Source organism: Strongylocentrotus purpuratus, unplaced genomic scaffold (assembly GCF_000002235.5).
Source record: "Strongylocentrotus purpuratus isolate Spur 01 unplaced genomic scaffold, Spur_5.0 spur5_scaffold_9, whole genome shotgun sequence".
NCBI lineage: Eukaryota > Metazoa > Echinodermata > Echinoidea > Camarodonta > Strongylocentrotidae > Strongylocentrotus > Strongylocentrotus purpuratus.
In genome coordinates, this window is record NW_022145615.1 from 20699041 (window position 1) to 20726000 (window position 26960).

Below are 26960 nucleotides of genomic sequence, written 5' to 3' on the forward strand. Positions count from 1 at the left end.
GATCTATGGTATTCTCTCTGTCTCTCTCTGTCTGTCTCCCTCTCTCTTTTTACCTCTCTCTCTCTCTCTCTCTCTCTCTCTCTCTCTCTTAATCTCAATCTCTCTTCCTCCCTTCCTTCCCTAGATCCCTTCCTCTCTCTGAAATAAACAACATTCTCGACATGCACAACATTCTTCCATGGATATGGGATGTGATTTATTTCAAAACGACGCTAATCATGATAATAGCAACTTCCTAGAGGTGAGAAGGTCAGTCATGCAGTAACACTCATGGTGTTGTGCAAAATAAACAACAAATATTGAAGGAAAAAAGGTCATACTGTCTTTTAATCAAGATTACACTTTACTAATCTGACACATTCTATTTTTTAAAGTTAGCATGCCACAGTATGTTTAGAATATGACTATTCTAATTGCTATTAATCTTTCCTGTTTTCTGTCTTCTTCTAAAATATCAGGAATGTTTTTCCTTTCATAAAAAGCTAAAGAATTTCCATGGTCTTTAAACAAAAAAGTTAAGTAGTAACTTTTGATTCATTAGGGATAAATTTCAGTTCCAAAAAGAGAAAGAAAAGGGTTGAAACCACAGTGGTACTGAACAATTCTAAAGTATGCAGTTAATAATTCTCAAGACTACTCTGACTTGATAGTAAACTAACAACTCTTTTGACATAATACTGCTTACATTTGAATCAAATGTGTGTCTCAACATCAACTTCATAGTTATTATTTAATAATAATTACAAGGTCTTATTTGCAAAGGGTAGCTACTGATAGTCTTCTGTATTAAAACTACTCTTTCTGTGGGCCCAGCAATTCTTATTAAAACAGAAATTGCCAGGTGCCCATTTAATACACCTTGGTCGACAAGGGCAGTTGCAGGCAGTGCCTTGCCCAAGGATATAAGCACCAGGCAAGGATTGAACCAGGAATCTCTTATACAAGACTCAAGAGCCTTAACCAATGTACCGCACAGCTCCAAAATTTCACTAGCTGCGGTACATGTATTCCTCAGGAATGACAGCTAGACAAAATGCTTACCGAAGTGATGCCATTCATTAGGTGATAATCTCTTTCAGATTAATAAAGAAAACCATATATGACTCTCTTATTGTACGACTAGTATAAGGCGTTGAAATTCCTATAATAGGCAGCACGTTGAGTTCTGGTCATGCAATTGCATTGTGAAAGAAAAGGTGTGAAATGGATCAGAAAAAGTTGATCATGTAGCATGTAAGTATTGGTGTGTACTGCAAGGTTCTGAAGTCATCAAAATCATAATAAATTTGGCCCAGTCTTGGTAAAGTAACAATCACTGTACACAGAAAGATGTATATGGGACTACACAAATGGTTTCCTTATCTTTCTACGCTCATTACTCAGCCAGTATATATTTTCTACCAAATTGTTTGGCAAATGAAATTTATTTGTAATCTTGAACCTTCAGTGTAACTTTCATTTGATTCTGTGAGAAATCTTCTTTTTTTTTCTACCAGAACTCAAGTTTATTTTTAACTCCTTAACATACCATAGACCAGGACATAGAGCTTATAAATGACCAATTAACGACAGCAGCAGGGGAATTCATAAGGGTACACCTGCATTCTCCATTGACAAATCAGTTCCTCACATGGTGGAGGAATGGGTCCCAATTGACTGGAAAAATCATCTCATTAATCAAAGAGATGATCATTCACCTTATTACCTTCCACTGTGCATCCTGTTCTCATTTCCCATTGGCTTTTTAAAGGCACTTTTTGTCTTTTAGAGCTTATGGAGTGCTATTTAAAAAAATGTAAATGTAGCTACAAAGTATCTTTTTTTTTTCTTTATACATTTCAATGAAACTTAGATATACATGTATAGGATTAATTCATAAAGAAATATTGAGATGGAATGGCTTGGTATATTCTTTTTAATCATTATTCAGTTGAATTGCTTGAATTTTTTTCTGATCTCTTTTTAGCATTTTTAATGGATTAATTCATAATTTGACCTCTTTAACTTTCACTACGAATGCAAGTGCTCCAAAAGTCATCTTTTAAAACTTTCTTACTGTGACTTTTTTCCACGAAAAGTTAAAGCTCACTGTGTCTTTTCTTTTCTTTTTAAATCTTCGGAAGTTTCTGCTATGTTTAGCAGTGAAACATTGTATATATCAAGAAAACTTAGTGGTGAAGTTTTCAGATTTCAATTTTCAAGAACTATTACTAGTTATTTTTGTGTGAAAACGCAATAACTGGGAGGGCTTTGAGGTTTGGGAAAATAGCAGTAATTACGAACTCCAATGTCACTGACCCTTTCTTATAACAGTTACCACAAAAGCTCTTTTCGGTGTGGTTGGATTAATGCAAACAATTCAAGTCCATAAAGAAATGGAGGGAGTATTTAGGAACAATTTTCTACCTCGAGCAAATGTTTTCCTTCTCCTCCTAGTACTTGAGAAGAAAAACTCAATTTCTCAGGCTGTTTTCCTACTGTTGAAGTCTATGAATTTGATATGCTGTTCAAATACCCATGAGTGGTTAGTACAACAGGAAACACGGTCTGTGAGTGGGTCTGTGAGTGTTGGTCGGGAGGATTCCGGAAGACATCGGACACCGTTAATCTTTCAAACAGGAGGATAATTATAGCCATTGGGAATGATAAGATTTTCTTTTTGTCATTTAATAATTATGCCCCCCCCCCCTTTAAATTCACCTATATGCTCTACACTCTGCCTACAGTGTGACCACAATCCCTCACTACATACAACCTCTTTGGGTCTTTAAAATTCCAAACTACAAAGCGGTGATTCATTTCACGACTTAGAGGTATAGAGGTAAATTTTATAATGTCACTTGTTGAACAGTGAAGGTCTTCTTAGGTTGTTTCATCAATAACAATTTCAATCTAATACTGAATATCAACTGAGAGGTAGAGAACATTTGGACACTATCAAAACATGATAAGTACCTGCTCTTTACACCCTTCAGGTATTACCTTCAGTCCTTAAAGGGGGTGTAGCATGGGAAATACTGGTTGATGGCATCTACGTCTTCTTTCGGACAACTGCACGTAAACGAATGGACTTGATTAACTGGGTCAGCATGTGCTAGCGTTCACAAAACAGACCGAAGTTCTCCTCACACTTTGGTTTTGCGTATGTTGCACGCACATGAATATGTAGGCCTACTGCAGTTGCGTCGTCCGTATTATACCCGATTTTCCCTGAGTGGGCCATGGGAAAGACGCATAGTCTCGTCATGCTACAGCTAGCCCCTTTAATTGATAGTTTTCTTTTCTTTTTAAACCCATTCAAGTTTTCTACAAGCATCTTGCAGAAATTGGCACTATTAATAAAAATTATTGCATGACTTTATTTAAGTTGAAGATACAATGGACATATAAACATGACTCAGTTTTGGTTCTCATTCAAGAAATGCTCTTGTTCTACATGGGCAGTCTCTATTAAGTTATCAGTTTCTACTAAAGTTTACTGTGGGGATAACGGTCCCACTTAATCTGTACTTAAAATGTAACGGTACTCAATACTCATAATGTACTTAGAATGGGAAGAACAGGACAAATTTAGAGATCTACGTGAAAGTAAAACCTAGTGAGACAAAACCACAGAATCCATGGAGAATGAAATAAATGGATGTGATCCTGGCACCAGCTCTACTTCGGCCTTGACTAAAGCCCTCCAGATTGGATGTAAGCCTTGTTAATTACATTAAACTTGGATTGAACCTGAAGGAGATTTACCGGTCTACAGCATGCAGAAGGACTTGGGCCAACAACACTGGGGACGATTTGGACGGTTTCTTTCCCATTTCACCCTCCCCTTTTGAACTCTCCTGTTTGCAAGGGCGATCGTACATGACCGATCTTGAAAGAACTAGGGGGGGGGGGGGTGGTGTCAAGAGGAGGGTCGTCAGTTGTCTGTCCTAGCCTAGCGAAACCTGTAACTCGTTTTTCATATAGGAATTATTTGTCAAGGAATCTTGATCTCAAAAGTTGAAACAACTACCGGTATAGGGGATGGTCTTGGAGAAGAGAGACTTCTGTTTGCTGTCCAAACCTAGCCTAATACTCTCATTTGTTAGGTGAGAAGGATTTGCCATAAATCTATTGAATTCAAATGACTAAAGAAATCATACAGCTACATCCAAGTTTAACCTATTCACAACTTAATGCAGAAGGCATTTATCATTTAGAAATCATAAAGACAGATGCACAAAACTAGGTCTATAAAGCCCTCACATCATCGTTTCACTTTGTATCTGTACATCTTTTTGGACATGGCCTCCAGTGCAAGACCCTAAAGGTTTATTACTACCTGCTACAAAAGCTAAAACAGGCCTATTAATGTTAGAATATAAAAAATAAAGTACCTGGATCAAATTCTACAGGTATGGTTATATCTTATCTGCAAAACCAATTGGCAGCTGCCTATAGCAACTTGCATGCATCTCTTAAACATGACTATGTCTTTGTTTTGATTGTAAATTGTTTGTTTTCTGTCAACTCAAAGATTAGTTTATTGATTTTTGTATTGTAACACAACAAATTTCCATTGTTACATGGACAATAAATATGAACCTTATGAACCTTATGAACCTTATTTACACATCCACTCGACTTCTATGTCTATACTCTAAATAAAATATGATGAAAAGAGACAACACTGAAATTGCATACTTATTTCACAAGCAAAAGTAAAAGCGAAAAAATGATTCATTAATTGGACTGGACTGACGGTCATTTGAATGACTTTAACATATGTGAGATGCCACTTCTAAGTAATTTCTCTCATTGCAGTCTCTGTAACTAGGTGGATATAATAGCACTTTCATCCCCTGTCTCACCTCCCTTTCTCCCTCAACATGCGATTACTTTTCATTTCAGTGGAAAACATTCAAAGGTCACTGCACACTTCAACACAAGACGTTTGCATTTCTTTTCTGTTCTCCAGAGCTAAATCGCCTGAACCCCCTTATGCATTATTTACACAAGAGATGAAGGAAATAAGACATTCATGTGAGGGTTGATGTAAAATGTGTGACTGTGCTCCGGCAACATTTTCTACAGGCCTTGTTTCATCGTAGAATTAGGGTTAGGTTTAGGATACATGGGTTTTAAGTTACAATTAGAGAGGATTAGAGATAGGGTAGGATTAGAGATAAGGTAGGATTAGAGTTAGGGTAGGGTTAGGGTTAGGCTTAAGATTAGGCATAGTGTTTGGTCCAGAGTTGAATTCAGTTATGAATTTAGGTTTGTTGTGTTTTTTTTTTTTTTTTTACTTGACTGCTATAAAAGCATGTATATATGCTTGTAAATAAACAACCAGGGGATCGACAGCTTTAAGTCCTCTCTGAGGGACTGGATAATGAGGATCAATGCCTTACCAAAGAGCACTATCGCATCAACTTGGTCTTGAACCTAGGACCTCCCGGTTACGAGACCACTGCTGTACCACAGAGCCATCACGCCTCCTCATGTAGAATATTGACTGTGAAGCAATTTCTGCCGAAGCATGTGTCGGAGAACTATGTGAAAGGGTATTAAAGCCCTTCTGTACTAGTTTGGCCAGGGGGATTACACCTCCCTGCAAGGTCACTGACAGATCGTTATCTCATCAAATCAGCTCTAAATTAACATAAGAAAAAGGGGATCATGGGGGACCAACACGCACCGATTAGGCATTGTTTACTATATAGAGGGCGCAAGTAGCTATAAGTAGTGCAGTGGGGCTTTAAAGGGAATCACTTCTTACCGCACAGACTTGTCCGACTCTTGAGTAGACCACCTTGGCAACATTCCTTGCTTCAACCGCCTCCTCTCTGAAGAAGAAGTAGATCTTTCCATTGTACTCTATCGGCTGCCCAATAAAACTGGGATCTGAATACATGAAGAAAACAAAAGAGAATAAAACAATGAAATTAATAATATAAAATAAAATGAATCAATAAAAAAAACAAATGAAAGAGAATAACATTTACTAGTATAGGATATGAACAAGAGCCCAAGCAAAATTGGTGATTATAAACTTTATTTGGATGTGAATTATGGGAGGGAAAATACACTGCAACTGCAACAGAAAGTAAAGAAAGTTAGAAAAGTATCTTGGTAGTTTAGTTTTTTTTTGCCATGAAAAGAAAAAATTTAAAGGGGTACTAGTGTTAAGAATCATTTTCCTCAAAGGAAAAGTCTGTTTTCACACAAATGCCCACACAGAAGCCCTCAGGAATTGAAAATTCAGTTTAAAAATGTCAGGGCTTCCCTTAAACTCAAGATTTCCCTTTACACAGGTAATGGACTGTGACCCCATATCATAAAAGCACCCAAACATTTCTTAAACAAAATTAAAAGATAACACCACATGCAAAATATCCTCTTTCTTTTTAAATATATGATTATTACAGCAAGTTTTCCTCCACTCAAGCAGCTATAGAAAACAAAATGAAATAAGAAGTAATCAATTTCCCTACAACTTTCCAGAAGCCTAAATATAAGTCAGAGGATAATTCAACAGCTATTATTTCACATAAATCAAAAACTTTCATTTTCACTTGAAAATTGAAATGACCATTTACAGGCCAACCAGGATCTTCCCATTTCCTTACAAAAATACCATTGCCATTTGTGGGTCGAATTTTGGGCAGATTATAAGGATGTTACAGCTGGTTACTGCCAATAAAGGAAATTTGGTTTCACCTAGGTGTTGACCTAAATGTATGTCCTAGTTCATGGTTAATCTTGATATCCTTTTCCTTTTTTCTCTTTGAAAAATCATATTTTCCTTTTTCCATGGACTTGGGAGCCACACTTACAAAGTTGAGCTACAAACATGGTACACACATCAAGAGTATTTTTCAAGTCACTTCGATGGTGGAATAGTTGTTGCATAGATCATTGGTTGACTGCAAGAAACTTGCAAGAGCTGCGCATTGTAAATGACAGTTACAGCTTTCTTGCAAAAGCTAAAGACACATTGTTTCGGCAAGAAAGTCTCTAACCTTCAGAAATTTGTTACAAATTTTCATTGATCAGAAGACTGCTTCCGGGGTCATTTGATTTGTTTGATTGATTACCGGTATAACTACCTGGTCGCACATGTACATGTATATATATATATATATATATATATATATATATATATATATATAATTAACAAAATTTAAAATACATATAATCATATCATAATATTAATCAATTCAATAATTATACCTTTAAAAAAAACATAGTTGACATTTCATTTCAAAATAGAAAAATGCATGAGACAGCCATCTTAAGCAGCGGCTTAACAATTGAAACTAGAGAATACAAAAGATTGAACAGAAAGTGAAAATACAGACAGAGAGAGAGGGCAATAAAGTACGATGCTTGATGAATACTTCATGTCATTAGTGGTTGAATAATCATCTTAAATCACGTACTTATGTTAATTATTAATCATTGTATTACCCCCTTAACCTATGGCTGTACTTCCCACAATAGATTTATAGTTTGATCTACATGTAATTGATATCCATCTATATATTCATCCATCTACCGGTATTAAGCCATTTTGGCACCCATAGAAATGGGCAGGTCCAGATTGTCTTGTGCCTTGAGCCCTTGATGTTACCCAACTGCATCTAAGATTGAAGTATAACTGATGACTGTACTATTCTGCAAGTCCTACTACAGCTTAGATCAGAGCAGTTATCAAGTAACATAAATAACAATTTTTATGTCAATTTAGGTTCATAATAACACATTACCGGTACTTGCTATTATACGAGACACAAAGGAGCAAATAATAAGTTGGATTTCCCATGTGTGTACCTTTCTATGCATCTATTTTATGTATTCATTAAATACCAATCAATCTATCCATCCATTCATCCATGAATCAATCAATTATTTAATCTATCAATATATTTGTACATCCATATATCTGACCATTGATTGATCTATCTATATATCTAGCTATCTACATGTATATATCTATCCATCTATGTCTGTGTAAATCCATCCATCTATCCATTGATCCTTCTATTCATAGATCTACCAATCTATCTATTAACCATCTGCACATCAAAACCATCATCATGATGGCAGAAGACCTTTACCATACTTCCAAAGAAGGAAACTCCACACTGTCTGGCATCTGGAGAACAGAATCCGGCTAAAAACGATTTTCTTGTAAACCAATCATCCTTCCACACATGGACAAATCTATCATGAGCTTGACAATGTAACAAACTACGTTTCCTTATTCCTCCTAAGCAGTATCAGGTAAAGATTCATTTTACCTCAAGTGTAACAAGACCTTCGCGTTCGTAACCGCCTCAGGGTATGGTCTCGTCTTTCAATGATCATCTTTCCATATTTCCATATAAAGTAGGCATCCATATACTGTAGGACCATTTTTTTTTCTTCAAGTGGATAATTAATTAGGCAACGCCCAATCACGGTGAAGTGCCATTCATGGAAATAGATTTATATTTTCTAGCATAATTGATCAACTAATACCATATCAAGATGAACATGTTTAGAACAGTACAATGCAATAGTTCAATGATTATTGATTACTTAATCAGATCATTATAATGGATAATTTATTATCCAGAGTAATAAAGAGCATAAAATCGATCAGCTAATTGTACCAAATCATTATACTTTGTACTAGAATAATGATTATTAATTATCTATCTTAATCATTATAAAAGATAGAGAATAATCCCTAGTGATAAAGTAACAATAATTGATCAGCTATTATTTAATCATAGTGAAAGTACCTGACATAAACAAATCTGGTAATGATTCTCGCTCACCGGAAAGATAATGACTAAGCAGATTCACTGATTAACCAATTGTGTAGAGGAAGGTTATTCCTTATTGTTCACTGTACATGTATGTACAATGGAGTAGTATTTTTCAGATTTCCTAGAAATCCTGAGTGTTTTTTTTTTTTTATAAATAAAACAGACCAATGCCTTTGACAAGCGCTTTTTAACACCTTGACAATATCCACCAATAAATTTGCAATACAAATTCCAATACCCTATGAATTAATCCTATAACTACTAACCAATTTAGGAACCACAAATGGTCTCAGAAATATCAATCAGCACATTGAAGTGTTCTTAAATCATTTGTCAGCACATGGAAGTATTTTTTTAAATCATTTGTTCAATTTCCCATCCAAAGTTGCGGATTTGGAGAAAACATAATGTTCCTTCAGTATTTGTCCAAAAGAAGATTTTGGCATCCTTTTATACACATTAACTGTTGAAGATAGTGTGGCAAATGTACATAGAAGCTGGCTGAACGAACCACTGAAAATCTACAAAACTTTAAATTTGTTTCCTTTGTTGTTTTCCTGTTCGCAAGAAAATTTGCGATGACTGAGCGAAACAATAAATGTTTGAACAGTATCTACATGTACGTGTCTATTTTGCAATTCATTTCTAAAATGATCTGCCTCATCACAATTGTCTACTTTCAATTTCTGTTCTTAATCACATCATGAAAAGTAGAAGTGATATAGTAAGTATAGATACAGTAGAAACTGTACTTCAAAATTAGCTTTAAGTTTATCTCAATATGAAACTGATTTCTTCAAAACCAAAAACATTAAGTGCCTGCTAAGTGTCAAACTTACATTGTAATTGCCACTTGAATATATGCTAAACCTAAATGTAAATTGGACATTAAGAATAGAGTATGATAAATAAAAGATATGTAATGGACTCCACCCTGAATGATGGGAGTTTTAATTTTTTAAATGTTATTCATAATGAGAATGTAAATTGACCCCACCTTAAATAAGTGTAATTTTACTACTTACTCAATGTATCGCAAGGGAACTCTTATAACATCATCAAATCTATGTTGAATAGGAAATACAAATTCTTTGAACTTCATTTCACTGTGAGGGCTAGTTCCCGGGCTCTGTTCCATACGTACATGTACCTTTACAATGTAAGTCAAACTAAAGACTTTATTTACATCTAATGATTATAGGGGAAAATATATTTGATTGAAAACCCTATCAAAATATCAAGTTAAATATACTCACAACGTGAATTTGTCAATTCATGTTCGTTATCCATCATACATGTACACAGGGCTAGACACTTACAGTCTGAACCCTCAAAATTTCAGAATTTCTACATACAGATCATTGCATTTAGGCCCAAAGGTTCAAGTCTGGAACCCCAAGGAAAAAAGGTAATGTGGAGCCCTGGGCCCCATTTCACAAAACTTGTCATCAGTGAGAAATGACAGTTTTTGTTATAAGCTCTGAAATCCTTGCTCCTGATTGGTTATCAGCAGATTTGTCACTGATTTTTGTTATTTGTCATTGAAAAAAGGCTTTGTGGAACGGGTCCCTGGTGTACAGAAGATGTACATCAGAACGTTTTGGCAAGGAATTTAACAATTAAGACATAACTTTCCCTTAATGGAATCTAGTCGTCAGGCATAAATGTACTAAAGATAATGTCTTTGTACCAGAAGATATGTATCTACCCAATCTTGTTCTTCATCATGTCTAGCAGTTGTTGGCCCATCTGTCTACCAGTATTTCTCTGTTACTAAATGTTAATCATCACTCCACATGGCTGTTGTTAAATTAATTGATATAACAATGAACTCTTATCAATATTTAAGGTAAATTACGTAAAAATTGTTGGTTACGTACATGTATATAAAGGGAATTTCTGCACTAATCTCATGTAAAAATGGAGGACATATATTCTCTATATTAGCATGGTTGACTTAGTCTGCACATCCATATTTAGTTCAGCAACTTCAAGATTGGTAAAACAGCACAAATACATATCCATGATGTGTATTTGCTTAGAATCATCAAAGCTACAAGAACATAAAATACAACACTGATTCAGCTAAAATTCAATAAATCCCCTTTTTCAACAACAAAAATATTCAGCTACTACTACCATTTCCTCTAAACAAAGAGGCCTAAATGCAAACAATATCAAATATATGTGATTAACTTATTATTATTATTTTAAATGTATACCACTCTTAATTTGTCAAGACATAGTTTCTCTGTGAAGAGATCGACCAAAGTGGACATGGACAACCATTACTATCCAATTGAAAGTGACAATTCAAAAGATGTGTAGACAAGACAAGCAGATGACGCGATAATTGACACGTAATAGGAAGATCAACAGCTCTATGACAAGAGTATTAAACCAGACGTCTGTATCACAGATGGCAATTGGAATTCACTTCTGTTGGAGTGATTGGAAATTAGTCTGTTTAAATTGACACTGCCTAGAAAGAGTCTAGAGAGCTGTATTATACCCTTTTCTAACTGCACCGATTTTCATCGGATGCATCCGGACGCATCCGATGAAAGTGGCAGTTAGAAAGCAACAGAGGAGAAAAAGGTGATTAAATAGCCGATGAAAAGAAGAGAAATAGGCGATTAAATTTTCCTGCTCAAGAGCAGGAGAAATTCTCATTCTATCGGTGTGACACCGATGAAACGTGCAGTTAGAAAACGTTCGGGAGAAAAGGGCGATTAAAAGAGCGATTAAAATTGTCAAAGGTCGCAGTATACGCGCGCTTTATCGTAACCAGCTGTGTTTGTTGACTTATGGTTGAACATGCTGCATGCAAGTTAGATGGAGCGCGGGCTTAATAATTACGCAATAATTCTTCACTTCCGGCAAGGTCTCGCCACAGCGAGTGAATTTCACCGGCAGTTAGAAAACGACAGGGGGAAAACTGCGGTTTTACCTTTGTTTACATAAGGAAAATTCAATCGGTATTTTCATCGGTGTGACTCCGATAGAGTGCAGTTAGAAAAGGGTATTAGATGGAGATGTAGATTGTATTTTGAGCGTAGATTTATCCCTCTGTTGCCCAAAACCAAGATGCTCTTAGCTTGGACAGGCCCACAAAAAATGTGTGCATTTCAATACCTCCCCCCCCCCCCCCCCAACCACCATCACCATCTTAAAAATATATATAATAATAACAAAAATCATGAAGCAAAGATTATGTTAAAAAATCCCACTGCATGTCCCTTTTCTCTTTAATGGCCAAGAGGCTAATTTTTTAACCATTTTTAAAACTAGTTTTTTAGCATTTTTTACTCAGCTTTTAAACTATTCGTGACTACATAAAGCAATTTTGTACTCGACTTGGCTGACTGATATGTTATATGGCTTTTCTCCTTATAATCATATTCTCTTTTCCAGGAAAATTTTCTCTAGAACAAAAATCTATTCTGGGGTTCACCTAAACAATTTCTGAAAAATGTTCAAATTGTGGCCGAAGAAGAAATTGCATATTTGATGCCTCAGAAGGTTCCCTCAAAGTACATCTACAAATATGTCTGTGTATTTTTGAAATTTTTACTAAAGCTGAGGAGATAACATTAACGGATTCCTTGGGATTGGGCAGAAGTTCCTGAAATAGTCTTCCTGTTGAAAAACACGAATGGAACGCGAGATGCACAAACTCGCCGCGTCAAGCTGTCACACAATGGAGACGCTCGCGCCTTTGAAGCCTCTGCGGAGCTCAAGGGAAGTGCGGCCAAGAATGCCCAAGCAGCTAGGATGGGGGGCATGTGAAAGGACAGCCTAATCCTTTGGGGTATGGGATAGCTGAAGATGATGGATTAATTGATTCTACCTGTCAATATGCCCTTTATTAATGGAGTGTCCACCCATTGGTAAGACTGCCACCTTCGAAGACAGAATCATATTGGAGATAACACAAGTAAACTGATTACTCATAATCACTTAATTTGTATAAACAATGACTACAATTATCATTTCTTTGTCAAGTTTTCTCTCTCTGTCTCACTTATTTTCTTGTTATTTTCCTCTCCTCCTTATATAGTCACTGATTTCTCCATATGCCGTCCCCCTCTCTCTTTCTCTCCGTTTTCTATATGCATCCTCCCATATGTTTCTTCCTCTATAATACTTAATTTTCCCTTATCTTTTGAGGTCCCCATTTATCTTATTAACTTTTCTAAATGTAGACTGGTATTTCCCTTTCTCTTCCACAATCCAACCTTCTTTCTCTGACACCTCTACAATTATATTCTATTTTGATGCATTATTTTGACGAATGTTTTAAATCACTCGTTAACAGTACCTCTGTTTACAATCTCTTTCTGTATGAAATCCGAAGAATTTACATTTTCATCCACACATACAGATGGTACCCCCTGGAAAATGGGTACCTGGCAGGAATTAATTACTTGAAATGCTAGAGCACTGTAATGGCAGCTAGGCTATAGTAAAGCCGGGGTAATAATTAATTGTACGCCCTGGAATAGAATTACCTAGATAAACGGCGCTATATAAATGCCAATCATTATTATTATTATTATTATTATTATTACACTTGGAGCAAGCACCATCAAGGCCCTCAAATGAGATTATTGAAAACAAATATCTTTTAATGACTCATCACACCCTACCTTTAAATCACTCAACATCCCCTCTCCTCTCTTGGTCTATACTGTTATTATGACAAGGTACATTTCCTCCACATTAAATGTAAACATACCACTCCTTCATCACCAGGTAATAAACAAACGTCCCACACAATGACATCAGTTCCAAGGGATGCTCATGGCATGCTTCCTCATTATCCCAAGCAAGCACGAGCTTGAGACACATGAGGCCTGTTGTCATCAGGTCGATTTGGCCAAATAGCCCGCTATTTGTGATTCGGGAAATTAGCCCGATCACGAAATAGCGGGCTATTTGGCTGGGGAAGACGCAGGGGAATAGCGGGCTATTTGCTCAGGAAATCTTCCCATGATATCTTGGGCTAGTTTGCAAAATACCCTGTTATTTGTTCGGGTCTAGCGTTGGGTCAAGAGATTTTTTCGAGCTGATGAGGTTGGCATTTGTAACTTCAGGCTAATTTCCCAAATCAGAAATGACGGGCTACTTGGCCCTAACCCTAGATACTTTTGGTTATTTGATGAAATAAAGCCTGGAGCAATTGCTGAAAGGAAAAAGAAAAAGATCCATGTGTTGGCCTGAACAATGCTTTCTAAAAAATGTAATGGAATATCTCACTAATTGTCATCACTGTGAATTAGCGATCGGCTGTAGCGTAGGCAATTATGAAATCTCAGGCTAGTGAAAACACACATTTAAGATACCATCCGACACATCACATAAATAATGAATCTATAATAAATCATTACAACTTTCAATTTCCCCACATCCTTAAGAGTCCAAAAAAATCCCTATACCAATTTAATGTTGTAATAAACTAACAAAAACACTTCCCTTTCCTTTCATCAAACAATCAGTCATATTTCATCCTCTGATGGGCGATGAGTAGAACCCTTTAAATCATGGGAACGCTTGCGGCAGGGTCGACCATGGACTGGTGAGTACTCCGTAAGCCTCATTAACACCTCAATGGCCCGGGCAATGGGGAAAGGTCATTTACCAGGGGTCGTCCTTACAAATTTAATTGGACTATGCGCCTTTTCATTTAAGTAGTTCGCACTGACTGGGGTGAGAGTGGCTCTCTCATGCATTATATGATGCTTGTTGCTTACTGCTCAGCCTAGGGGACTGACTGGGTTGCAGCTAAGCTTTTCACACTGGAAGCGTTGGTTTAGATGATGACATTTATCATGGGTATTAAAATGTGCATCAAAACCAAGGTGTGCACAGAAAAAGAATGTGACTGTCAGGAGATGCTATCCTGGCCAACATTTGTACATCTCTAGAAACACACATTTTAATGACTTGACCTTTCTTTGTTAACACCTACAAAAGGCTACAACACCATAACACATACATATTTCAGTTTGTAGTTTGTACACTGTTTAAATCATTCACAGTAATTAGGTTTTTACTGCTACAGATATCCTTTCCTTCCAAAAACTACAGAATTTGAACGGAAATCATTTTCGCACCCTTCTGCTGGGGACATTAAAAAAGATAACTTTTCTGTGTCAATTGAGTCCCTGTTAAGTTCGCCAAAAAAGAAAAAATTCAATGAATGATAACATATTTTGATAACACGAGAACATTAAAAATCCAAAGATTATCAATGATTATTACTGATTTCCTTTTCATCAACACATACCTCAATAAAAATGTACAATCCCTGAAAGCAAAGCCGAGATGTCAATCCATGAATTAGATTCAACTTTAAAGATAATCATGATACCCTCCCTTAAATGGCAAAGCAGTTGTGACCACAGATTAACAGATTTAGCAAACAACAATACACCACATATAATGGCTATGTTCACACAGAGACTTTGGGGATCATTCTCATCAAGCCAATTTTGGATTTCATGATTCCCCACTTTCTTTTATATTATGTTGATAATGAAAAAACATGTAAATGTTTTTGATGTTTTTAAAAGAGAGTGAAATAAATGAAACGAAATGAAATAGTTTCAAACAATAGGTTTGCAAAAACCTTGAAGTTATACTAAACAATGTTCCACCATTAAAGACGAGGGAGTCACATCGGACTGAAGCAAGGGTTCAAAATTATAAACTAGTACAAGCCAAGCATTCATTTTTTACTACAACTTGAAGTCAATTGCATCTGCACAGCACATAACTTTGAGTAAGGACCCCCCCCCCCCCTCCCATCCCCTCTGCTCATAGTTATCCTGCTAGCCTTAATATCCACTGTGGTTTGTAACTTCAAATATACTTAAAGTTTCTAAGTGCATCCACATGGTCCCTAACTACAAGATAACTTTGAAGTTTAAAATCTTGACCTAAACTTTAAGTTAAGGGACTTTCATGTAAACCTTTCTAATGGCACTAATCGTACTACATTCAGGAAACATTTTACCACAGTATCTTCACTACAGTAGAAAATAACAAATTGTTGGCAAATGACAGTGCTTTGAATAGACCTTCAGGCAAGTATAATCTTTTAAGATGCTTTCTCTAAACATTTCTCTTTACATAAATCATTCTCAAATGTACTTAAAAGTACTTTATCATTATGGCAAAAAAGAAACCACACCCCGAAGAATATATGTAGGTATTCTGAAGTACTTTATGGCATTTTAAGTTTCATTAAGTTGCCCTACCCCCCCCCCCCTTTCTTTCAGAAAGAAAATTATAATGAAATCAAAGTATTTAACTATAATTCAATTATTTGTAGGGGAAACTGTCACTTATCACAGGGGGTTGGGGTGGGAGGGAAGTGTTCGCAGTGCCAAGTAATTAACCTGCCTCGGAGTTCAGATTTCATCTTATAATTCAATTAGGAAGTTATTAATCTCATATTATGGCAAGGGAACCTGCAGTAGCAATAGATTTACCTTTCACAGCCCCTTGAAAAGCGTTCTGAATTGGAATAAAACTTTGCCATACCTCATTACTTCTCTTAAATATCTGTCTGTATGTATATCTCCCTTTGTCTTGCACTCCTCTCATTATTCTCTAAAAACTTTCATCTTGCAACCCCTCCAAACAAAATGTTTCTCTCTTTCTCTTTCTCTTTCTCTCTCTCCTTCCTTCCATCTCTCTCCTCTTCATATAATACCATTCTCTCACATTCACTCTAGATATTTAATAATAGACTCTTACAATCTCTTTCTCTTTCTCATGTAAATATTTTCCATAAAATTTGTTGTTTCAACTACACATACATGTATAAAGCTACAAAAAGCTCTCATTGAACCTCCAAAAATACATTGTAACTATCTTCAATCTGTGATACGGTGAAACAATCTCAGAACTAAGGAAAAAATCCTTAAAAACTACACAATCACAAAAAATAGATATTTCTCCACCATGAACATCTGCTGAACTCTCCTATAAGTACTTCCAGATAAAACACTGCTCATTTTTCCGAGCCGGAATTTTATCATGTAGTCCATAAAATAAAAGGTTAATGAGGGCATCATAATCAAACAGGATTTGCTTTTACAGCCGGAGGTATTACTTCCTGTACAGAATGCAATTCACATCCTCCTCTAAAAAAAGCATATCGCTATATCTGAACCACCCAATCTACAGCATTGTCTTATGGTATCTAGACCTTGAGACCAGGACAGTTTGAATCACTAGGTCCGTCTTCATCAGCTCGAGATTGCCAAATATCCCACTATTTGAACTATCCCAATCACAAATTATCTAGTTAATTTCCGTCTTCATCAGCCCGAAGTTGCAATTAGCAGGATATTTGGTCGAGCTAATCATCCCAAGATATCTTGGGCTAGTTTTCAAATTATCCCCCTTTTTGTCTGGTGCGTCTTCACCAGCCCGAAGACTTGACATAAAGACACGATTTGTAACTTTGGGCTTATTTCCCAAATCAGAAATAGCGGGCTACTTGGCAATCTCAAGCTGACGAAGACATACCTAATCACTCTCACCCAGCAGGAAAGTTTGCAACATTAGATGATGAAAATGACCTGAGTGGAATTCCTAGCAGTCAAATGAAATTCCATGTAAGAAGTCAAAACTATTTTACCAGTCTCTTATAGGCCGATCGGCCTACAGAAAATATATTTAAAAACTGGAATGAAAGAAACATTGTGGAATCAACGTACAACGAAAGAGGCGTACACAGAAGGAAAAAGCTATTGTGTAAAAAAACATCAAATCAGTCATTACATGAACAAGCATGTTTGGAGGAACAGAAATTCATATAAAGTTCATATAAATAGACATCGCAAAACAAATCATACAATAAAAGCAATGTACACAAATGAAGAAAGGAATTGTGGAAAGAAACATTGTATAAAAAAAATTATTAAAAAAAAATATTTAAAAAAAGGAGTTGTGTAAAAAAAAAATGGTTTGGAGAGGTCAGCCTAAATCATACACACATTATTTAATGTCAGCTTAAATGTCATGGCATTAAATTGCACATCACTTTCATGATGCATACAATCATTTTTAATGACATGACAAGGACTTTTTAAAAATAATTTTCTTCTATAAGGCAGACCTGGAGCTAAATGCTGGATTATCGTATTTGTCTCCTAGCGATATTAACAATCTTTCTTACCCAAGGATGTGGACGATTCAATCCAGGTTGATACACTAGTGTCTGTGCTCACTACCACGCTATCGGGACTATCGGGGTCAATCACCGTGCGACTGAAGGCATAGTTATATCGAATCTGTGTAGGCGCTCCAGAAAAAAAGGTGATCATATTTTCACCTGTAGAAAGCAAAAAGGAGGAAAGATATTATGAACGGCTCTGTATCAACGATATTATAGTCTGAGGGGGGGGGGGGGGTTATATGTTTACCTGCCACCGCTGGTCAATTATACATGTAGATAGATATAGATCCAAACCTTTAATGGCATGAAATTTTTGCAAATCTTAGCCACTCGCTAAATTTGCAAAAACTTCAAATGTACTAAAACTATTGACATTTTCAGTTTTACACAGGGAAAAAATACTTAAACAATTTCTGGGGCTACTGTTCAAGCTTGCTTGCATGCAAATAACACTCTTCAATTTTTTTTGCATTGAACTCTATGCAAATTTTTTTTGGCTCTTTTATGACTTTCGGGGGCTCTTTTGGGCATTTCGGGGGCTAATTCGCCTGAGCCCCTGTGTATTTTTTTCACTGGATGAGTGGTGGGTTACGTTTACAAAGAAAACCGACTTACCTTCAACTTTGATGAACGTCATTGCGTCCTGGCCTGGGCCTGATGCCGAGATTCCCACGGCATTCCAGTCTTGGTCTCCCATTAACGTACCACTCTGTGTCTGTGAGTAGCAAGAACAATTCCAATCAAGGGCCCTGATTAAATGTACTCGCTTCGTGTATATTATACAACGTACTCCTAGATCCTAATCAAAGATTGGTCATGCGCGATTTATTTACTGAGACTATCCCACGTCTTTCATGAAAAAGCGTGCTATGGTTCCCAGGACTATCCAACAATGTTTTAGTGCGCAGCTCGCGTATGAGGTTCAGGCATGCCATTACTGTCACAAAACGATCTTGAATGAATTCTTTTTAAATCAAATAACAAGTATCTAGGAGTTTTGTTGCATAAAACAAATGATGCATGTTTTCATTCGTTCATTATATGATCTATCCAACCTCATAGAAGCTGTGTGTATCTACAGATCGTATAATGAAGTCATGACCATGCATCATTTGTAAATCTGCATAAAAAAAATAATATTTGATTGTCCAAAACATGCTCTAGGTCCTATCGTATAAAGAGTAGCGATTGATCTAAATCAATCACAACTCTTCTAATCAATCGCAAGTTTGCAGTCTCCCATCTCTTATGTATACATAATATCAACTGTTTCCAAGTGATTTTGTTGGAAATTTTGAAATGCCAAGTAGATTCCTAACTTAAGCCCTGGACCCAACTTAAGACCGAACAGAATCTAACTTCGACAAAATAACTTCCACAGCAAATGTTGGCAGAGCATACATGATTGTCAAACCTATATTGAAGAGGGCCAAATATATAGTCTAGCAGTGACTTACATATCATCTGGATTTACGAACAGACAACATTTATTACTTTTAAATATGCTATAGAATGCTCTTGGATTGGAATAGGAAATTGAATTAATGATACATGCATGTGCTTTCAAAGAAGGTTAAATGGTGCCAACTACAAATAAAGTTCCTAAAATTTACCTTGAATTAGTAAGAATTGAGACATTTGAATTAAAGATGAATTAGGATGACGTAAAAAATAAACTCGTACAACTAAATCATTGTAAAACAGATTTTACGTCCGCAGACCACTGAGATGTAACTTGAGGTTCACACAATCTTATATCAGTTTCCCTGAAATGGGTCACTTCTATGAATAGTTAAAGAATGGAACCTAAAGAAATGTTTCAAATACATCATGTTTCTTGACATCATGGTATGAATTAGGATGACATAAAATATACTATTGTAAAATTCATTTACATCTGCAGACTACTAAGATACAACTTGAAGTTCAGACAATCTAAATTATCAGTTTTCCTAAATTGGGTCACTTCTATGAATAGTTAAAGTAGATATTCATTGATTTTAAAAACTAACTTTATTTTCATTATTGCAAAGTCTAAACTTTGATTCGACAAGGTTATCAAAATTCAATGCTTGAAAGCATTCGAAGCAATGATTATCATTAATTACAAAACGCTTAAATTCAGCACCGGCATAGCACCTGAAGAGCTCTCCGAACGCTGCTGAGATGTGTGAGATCACAGTATGGACATGATTTGCACAAGCAGACGATGTCCCATGACATCACACACATTTTCAGTGCCTGTGTTTTCATCTTCTCTTGAGTTCTTCCTCTTACTTCAGTACCGTCAGGCTAAATATATAATCTATTGCCTCACTCTAAACCCCGCACATGTTTTTATTTTAATGACAAATGCAGCGATACAAAAATAAAGGAATCTGTCGCTTGTAAACAAAATAAGACGCCATTGTATATTCAGCTGCACATACCCCGGTATGTTCGGCGTTTCAAGAGGGAACAAATGCCGTCCTTAATATCATTCCGGGGGGTTTTCAATTTGAAAGTCTGGTTTCTTTGATTGTTAATTAACCCCTATCCTGTGTATTTACAAGCAAAAGATTTTAGTTAACAGAATCGGGTCATATCCCCTTTTGAATGGTTTGACATGCCATTACATGTATATACACTGAACTCATTATAATTTGATAAAAAATAGCTTTGCACTCATGTTCATTCTTTATGGGATGTCGTCTGCTTGGGCAGTATTGGTCCATATAGTGACGTCATTAAACATCGTTATTTTTCCGGCGAATCTCTCTTATATATCCCAGCTGCTACGGAGGTGGTTGTATTTGTATTTTTATAAATCACCCAATATGTAGTTGACCTAAAACTTGTACGATGACCATCTGTTAGCTTACCAGTTTCTAGTGATACATTAGTTGACATATTTGTGATTTTCTTTGAATTTCACCTTTAAAGAATGGAACCTATCAAAAGAAACGATTCAAATACATCATGTTTCTTGACATCGTGGTATCACTATTGCTCTAGAACTCTCACGAACTGAGGCACCTTGTTGGGTGATGATTGATAAAACGGTACGCCTACCATGAGTTGCAAACGGAAGCTCTGAAATTGCTCTTTTATGTCAAGGTAAATGGGCTTGAACCGAGAACTGTTTTTCGGATTCATTCGACAGCCCTACGTGTCAATGCTCATCACAATCACACCATTCACACAGCATACTGATCTTGGCTGGCATTCTCATTGCCTGATGTTTGTGACAGAGCTTCTGTCACAGGACTAATGGGTCATTCACATTAGAGGAAATTTATACAAAACTTGTTTTTGGCTGGCTGGTTGGTTGAATTTACTTTAAAGAAAGCATGTGTATGCTTGTAAATAAGCAATCAGAGGATTGACAACTTTAAGTCCTCTCCAAGGGACTTGATAATGAGGATCAATGCCTTACCAAAGGGTACTAGCGCACTGATTTGGTTTCAAACCCAGATCTCATGGTTACAAGACTGATGCTCTACCACTGAGCAATCGCGCCTTCCCAAAAACTCTTGTTTTGTGATAGGGGTTCTATCACAGGACTAAGGGGCATTCACACCATGTTTCCTTCAGACTGGAGAAATTAATAAACTTACAGCTATACAATGATTTTAACTAGTCTGAATGACAGGTAGGGGTGAGTTACTACTTACCGCTGTTTGAAACATGACGCATCTGGGAGTAAGGTAGTTTGTCCCACATAGAATGCTCGTCGTCGAGTTTATCTCTTGAAGAAACGTGACGTAATTTTGGCAATAGTACTGTGGAGTGAATGAGAAAGAGAGAAAGGAGAGGGGTTTAACAGATGATGTTTACAAAAATTCCAAGTTCACGAGCTTCCTTGATCACTAACCATGCAAACTGAAAAGTCATTATTTCTTAAAATTAACTCAGGAGACAAGACGTTGACAACGTATACATGTAGCTTGTTTTGATCTGAGAATCACATACTCTCAGCTACAGTGTACATGTAATTGTATTTAAACATTCAAGAAATGATATGTAAAGTTCGATACGACAACATTGACAAAGCGGTTGCTACACCCAGTTTCATTTTGTAATTCTATTTTGATGTCATCCTTATTACTTTCTGTAATCCTTTTTTTTTTTCTTCCATCAATCTATGTCAGTACGGATATACTTGAGCATGAAATGATTCCTCACAGCAAACTACTACCGGTACATCACAAAAGAGAAATATAGAGAAAATCGAAACGCTCATATTCCAGTCCCTGTTCCAATCTTACAGTGTATCCTTACAGTATTATGGGAATGCTAGTTTTGACCTTTGACCTCGGGCAGCAATTACAAACACAACAGGAGCTTACTACCTTCTGCCTCAGAATGAAATTGCTTTCCAGTTCAATCTTATGAGGCTTCAAGGTTACACACGAAGATGCAATCTCTCGAAATGAAAACAAACATACACACACACCCAGTGCCCTGCATCATCATCATGGCATGATGCAATATTCTACATGTATCTCTCCATACACACTGAGGGGCCTTGGGCAATATTGCACAGAGTATCTTACTATCTAATGAAGATAGCAGGACTGTGTATGAATGTTGGACAGAGTCCAGTAGCACATAATTGACTTTAGGTAATTGGGAATCTCCCTATCGTACATTACAGTACACTCTTAACTGGATGGCAAGCATACAGAAAGATGAATGGGTTTATTCAATGATAACATTGTTCTAACTTTTAAGGCATTGTGCACATTGGAATACTTGTAAATTTGTATACATTATTACAATTCAATCAATTCATAAAACATACACAAGGCTGCTGGGAGATGGATTTCATATTTATTTAGGCCTACTACATGTATGTAAGGCTATTCCTGATGTGTGCAGTGTTATCGACTATGCTAAAAATTGGATTTTTCCAAATGTACCCAAAAATACAATTCATGATTTGTTGTAACGAAATCTTTCATCGCTGTCACTGACAGTTCCATGAACCTTATTCCTAATAGCTCGTTAACCAAAAAGTGCATATCACTTGAGCAGTTTATGAATTATTTCTCACGAACATAAAATTGCACAGAGTTCCTCTTTGGTCTATCTGTCACTGAGCCAATATGAATTACATTGTACGACCTTCAACTAAAACAAGAGAGTTAGCGAAACCTGATATATCAATTAATTTATACATTCCAGAAAAACAAAAGCTAAAATTGAACAGATACATTAAATTCAGCATTACATGCAGTAATTGACAAGAATCTCAAGAGATTATGCACTTTCGTGATGCTGGCAGAACTCAAGTTTGTGATGAATTCATTGCCTGTTTTATAGCTGTGCCTAGAATGAGTCACATGCATTCCCATCCCCTAATTACACTCTTAGTGAATCATATATTCTCAAAGTTATTTCCATGCTATATCATTTAAAAGTTCAGCATCCCCCCCCCCCCCCCCCCTCCCCGCCCACCCATCAACCACACTCCAACACATTCTCTTTTTGTTGAGAGAAGTAAAAAAAGATATTTAATTTAGCAACTCATTTTCAGTGTGAAAGTTCAGTTTATATTACTTTGAATTGAGCAATATATATGGCGTAAATTTGAGACAGCGAAAGTTATAGGCCTATAAATATCTTTTAATCACTATAATAGATGTTTTAGTTAGATGGTAATTCATTTTTCTGAAGAAGAATGAATCATCGGTCAAGCATGACACTGTTCATTTAAAATGCACAAGGCTGAGGATGAAAATAGGCAAGTTCAGTTTCAGTTTCAGTTTCAGTTTATTTTCATATTTCTCACATGTTGTATAGTACATCATTACATATAGCATGTTACATTTTGAACTCATTTTAGGATGCGTTTATACAAAAAAAAGAAAAAAGAATGATACATAAGACTAAGTTGAATAAGGGAAGAATAAGGGAAGAAATATGATGGAGCCTAAAGAGAAAGCAATGCTTGTAGGTCATAGGCTCCGGAAGTTACAACAATGACATAGTCTTGTGTATATTAAGAAAACGTAATTTAATTAAATTGAAACCTATTATGAAGAAAAATAAACAATATTCATACACTTAGCAATATTTGTATAACATTTTCACTACCCGTACGCAATGGCAATTCTCATAGGAGCATACCAAGATGTCGGCATCAATTGACAGGGAGTGTCGCTGGCTATGTGCTGGTAAAGTACGATGTTGTAGAAAATTTAAGTGTAGCCACGCAGGCGAACGGACTGGTTGTCAATGACGCAAGCATCTTGGTATGATGGAACAAAAATGAATAGAACATTTATTTATATGTTTTTTTTTTTTTTTTTTATACACATTTATGTAAAACTAAATATGTTAGCCCGATGACAAGCCGCCATATCCACCTGTAGTAATCACTGGAACTAAACAGCAGGAGCGCGAAGTGCATAACCCGTCGCTGCTAGGTCGAACAGACATTAACAACAAACAAAGCATGCACCTCGCTAGTTACATGTTACATGTTACATGTACATGTAATCCATAAACATGTACTGCCTCTAATTAAGATGAATCATCAATTCATCTGTTTGGAGCCAGAAGGATGTTAAATGATACAACTTAATGCCACTCGGGCTTCAAACAAACACTAACAATATGAGAATCAAGGCAATAAAAACAAAATAATAGCTTGAGCCACAAACTTCCCACCCCGTTCTCTCCAATTCAATGTACCACCCCTCCCCTAATCCTCATCAATGTACTCTCTAATCCAATTTAAAATTGATTTTAATTTGGTTTTCTTCTAATCCTCCAGCTAATGCCTTCACAAAACGATTCTTTCCAATAACATTTAGTAGTAGTCACAAGCAATGACTTAACAAGCATTAATTAGTTCGCCCTGGCCCAAGTGGAATATGCAAAAATGATTTTCATTTCCAGTACTACTATTTCAAATGAACGAATGAATGAATTATATCATTAAACTCTCTTCATTGTTTTTTCTTCTATTCTCTACAATGAGCAGGGTGAAGTTATCAATTTATTTTTCATGGTCACTACTCCTAGTAATGCATGCACCAGCTCATCTTTTAGAACTCCTTAATAACGTTCAGACACCAATGTTGATTCAGACTGCTCTCGGCGTGCTTCTCTCATGACGAATTTTCAGCCAGGCAAAATGTAAATGTACCAAGCTTAATTTTCATTGATAATCTCGGTCGCACAGAAGTCGTCACGCGGCTACGACTACCTGCATTAGCTATGCTGCAAACGGAAATTGATTCCGTGCTTACCGCCAATCGTATTAACATCATGCAATATAGATAAGGTACCTTACTCATCCATTGATAAAAGAAGTGACCTTTTCGGTCTGGAGTAAGGGAGGGAGACTTGCGAAGCATGGGTAATGCTGCGGCGAATAAATCCATAATTTAGTGTGCTATCATAGGGTGTCTGGTTAAAGTGTAGAAATGCATCGATGATGATAATAGTAGTTCAAGATCTACCTCGATAAAATTATCTTGCTGTGAATCGTTACACAAAACAATGATCATATATCTTCTGCAAGTAAGAAGGGGGATAACGCACATACTTTTTATGCCTCCGTTACGAAGTAGCCGGAGGCATTATGTTTTCGGGTTGTCCGTCCGTCCGTACGTCCGTACGTACGTACGTACGTACGTCTGTACGTACGTACGTCCCGTTCTCGTGATCGCGTTATCTGAAGAACTGGTTGATGGATTCCTGCCAAACTTTGGTCATGTATGTATCTTGTAGAGCCGATGAACTGAATAGATTTTGGGGTTACGAGGTCAAAGGTCAAAGGTCACAGGGCTCATTATGTATGCAAAACGAGCTCGTGATCGCGTTATCTGAAGAACTGGTTGATGGATTCCTGCCAAACTTTGGTCATGTATGTATCTTGTAGAGCCGATGAACTGATTAGATTTTGGGGTCACGAGGTCAAAGGTCAAAGGTCACAGGGCTCATTATGTATGCAAAACGAGCTCGTGATCGCATTATCTGAAGAACCGATTGATGGATTGCTGCCAAACTTAGGTCATGTATGTTACTTGCAAAGCCAAAAAACTGATTAGATTTTGAGGTCACGAGGTCAAAGGTCAAAGGCCACAGGGCTCATTATGTATGCAAAACGAGCTTGTGATCGCGTTATTTGAAGAACCGATTGATGGATTGCTGCCAAACTTAGGTCATGTATGTTACTTGCAGAGCCGATGAACTGATTAGATGTAGGGGTCACAAGGTCAAAGTTCAAAGATCACAGGGCACATTATGTATGCAAAAACAGCTCGTGATCGCGTTATCTCAAGAACCGATTGATGGATTCCTGCCAACTTAGGTCATGTATGTTTCTTGCAGAGCCAATGAACTGAGTAGATTCTTGGTTCATAAGGTCAAAGGTCATGGGCTCATTATGTATGCAAAAATAGCTTGTAATCACAATATTCTGAAAACCTGTTAATGGATTACAATTGAACTTGAATTTGAAAAATTTCTTCTGTTTTGGTTTGTAAAATTGCTCTATGACGGAGGCATCATTTTCGACTGCGCGCAGTCGAAGTTCCATCTAGTTTATTAGAGTGATGAATGCCTTTATGACTTTAAAAGGACACTTTACCTGCGCTAATGCTCTCATTTAGGTTGAATTAAACAATGCACCCTAGATATTAAATACATACAATTAGTGACTACGTACAATAAAATAATGAAATGTACAATAAGCCCAAATCATGTTTTTCAATCCAAAGTTCACTCTCATTAAATGAGATACAGTACAGATTCTTCCAATGTATTCTGGACTGTTAATGTGTTGTGACAAAATGACATTTGGAACACTCTGCCCTACATGTATGTCCAATTTAGTCTCGCATGACATAATGCATGCACTCTACTTGAATGTAGGTATACGCATCAATGCTGGTTGCACTTTTCATTTTGTTTACATTCCCTGCAAAGGCAGACTAAATACACATGGCGTCTCTTCACGTCTGAACCCACACTGCAAT

At 36.5% G+C, this 26960-nt stretch overlaps 1 protein-coding gene across 5 annotated transcripts in view; it reads right to left on the bottom strand.

Annotated features, from left to right (window-relative positions):
• Positions 1–21781, bottom strand: part of LOC100889734 (semaphorin-4D) — a 50440-nt gene extending 28659 nt beyond the window's left edge. For 3 of the 5 annotated variants that reach the window (XM_030977286.1, XM_030977285.1, XM_030977284.1), the window contains exons 1-4: positions 21642–21780; positions 18604–18703; positions 17989–18144; positions 5759–5883 (exon numbers count right to left, since the gene is read on the bottom strand). In XM_030977286.1, the coding sequence (XP_030833146.1) occupies positions 5759–5883; positions 17989–18144; positions 18604–18703; positions 21642–21656 (396 nt within the window). In that variant the 5' untranslated portion in view covers positions 21657–21780. Of the gene's footprint in view, positions 1–5758; positions 5884–17988; positions 18145–18603; positions 18704–21641 lie in introns of all 5 variants that reach the window. The other 2 variants (XM_030977283.1, XM_030977282.1) reach the window with 1 other exon arrangement.
• Positions 21782–26960: the final 5179 nt, after the last annotated feature.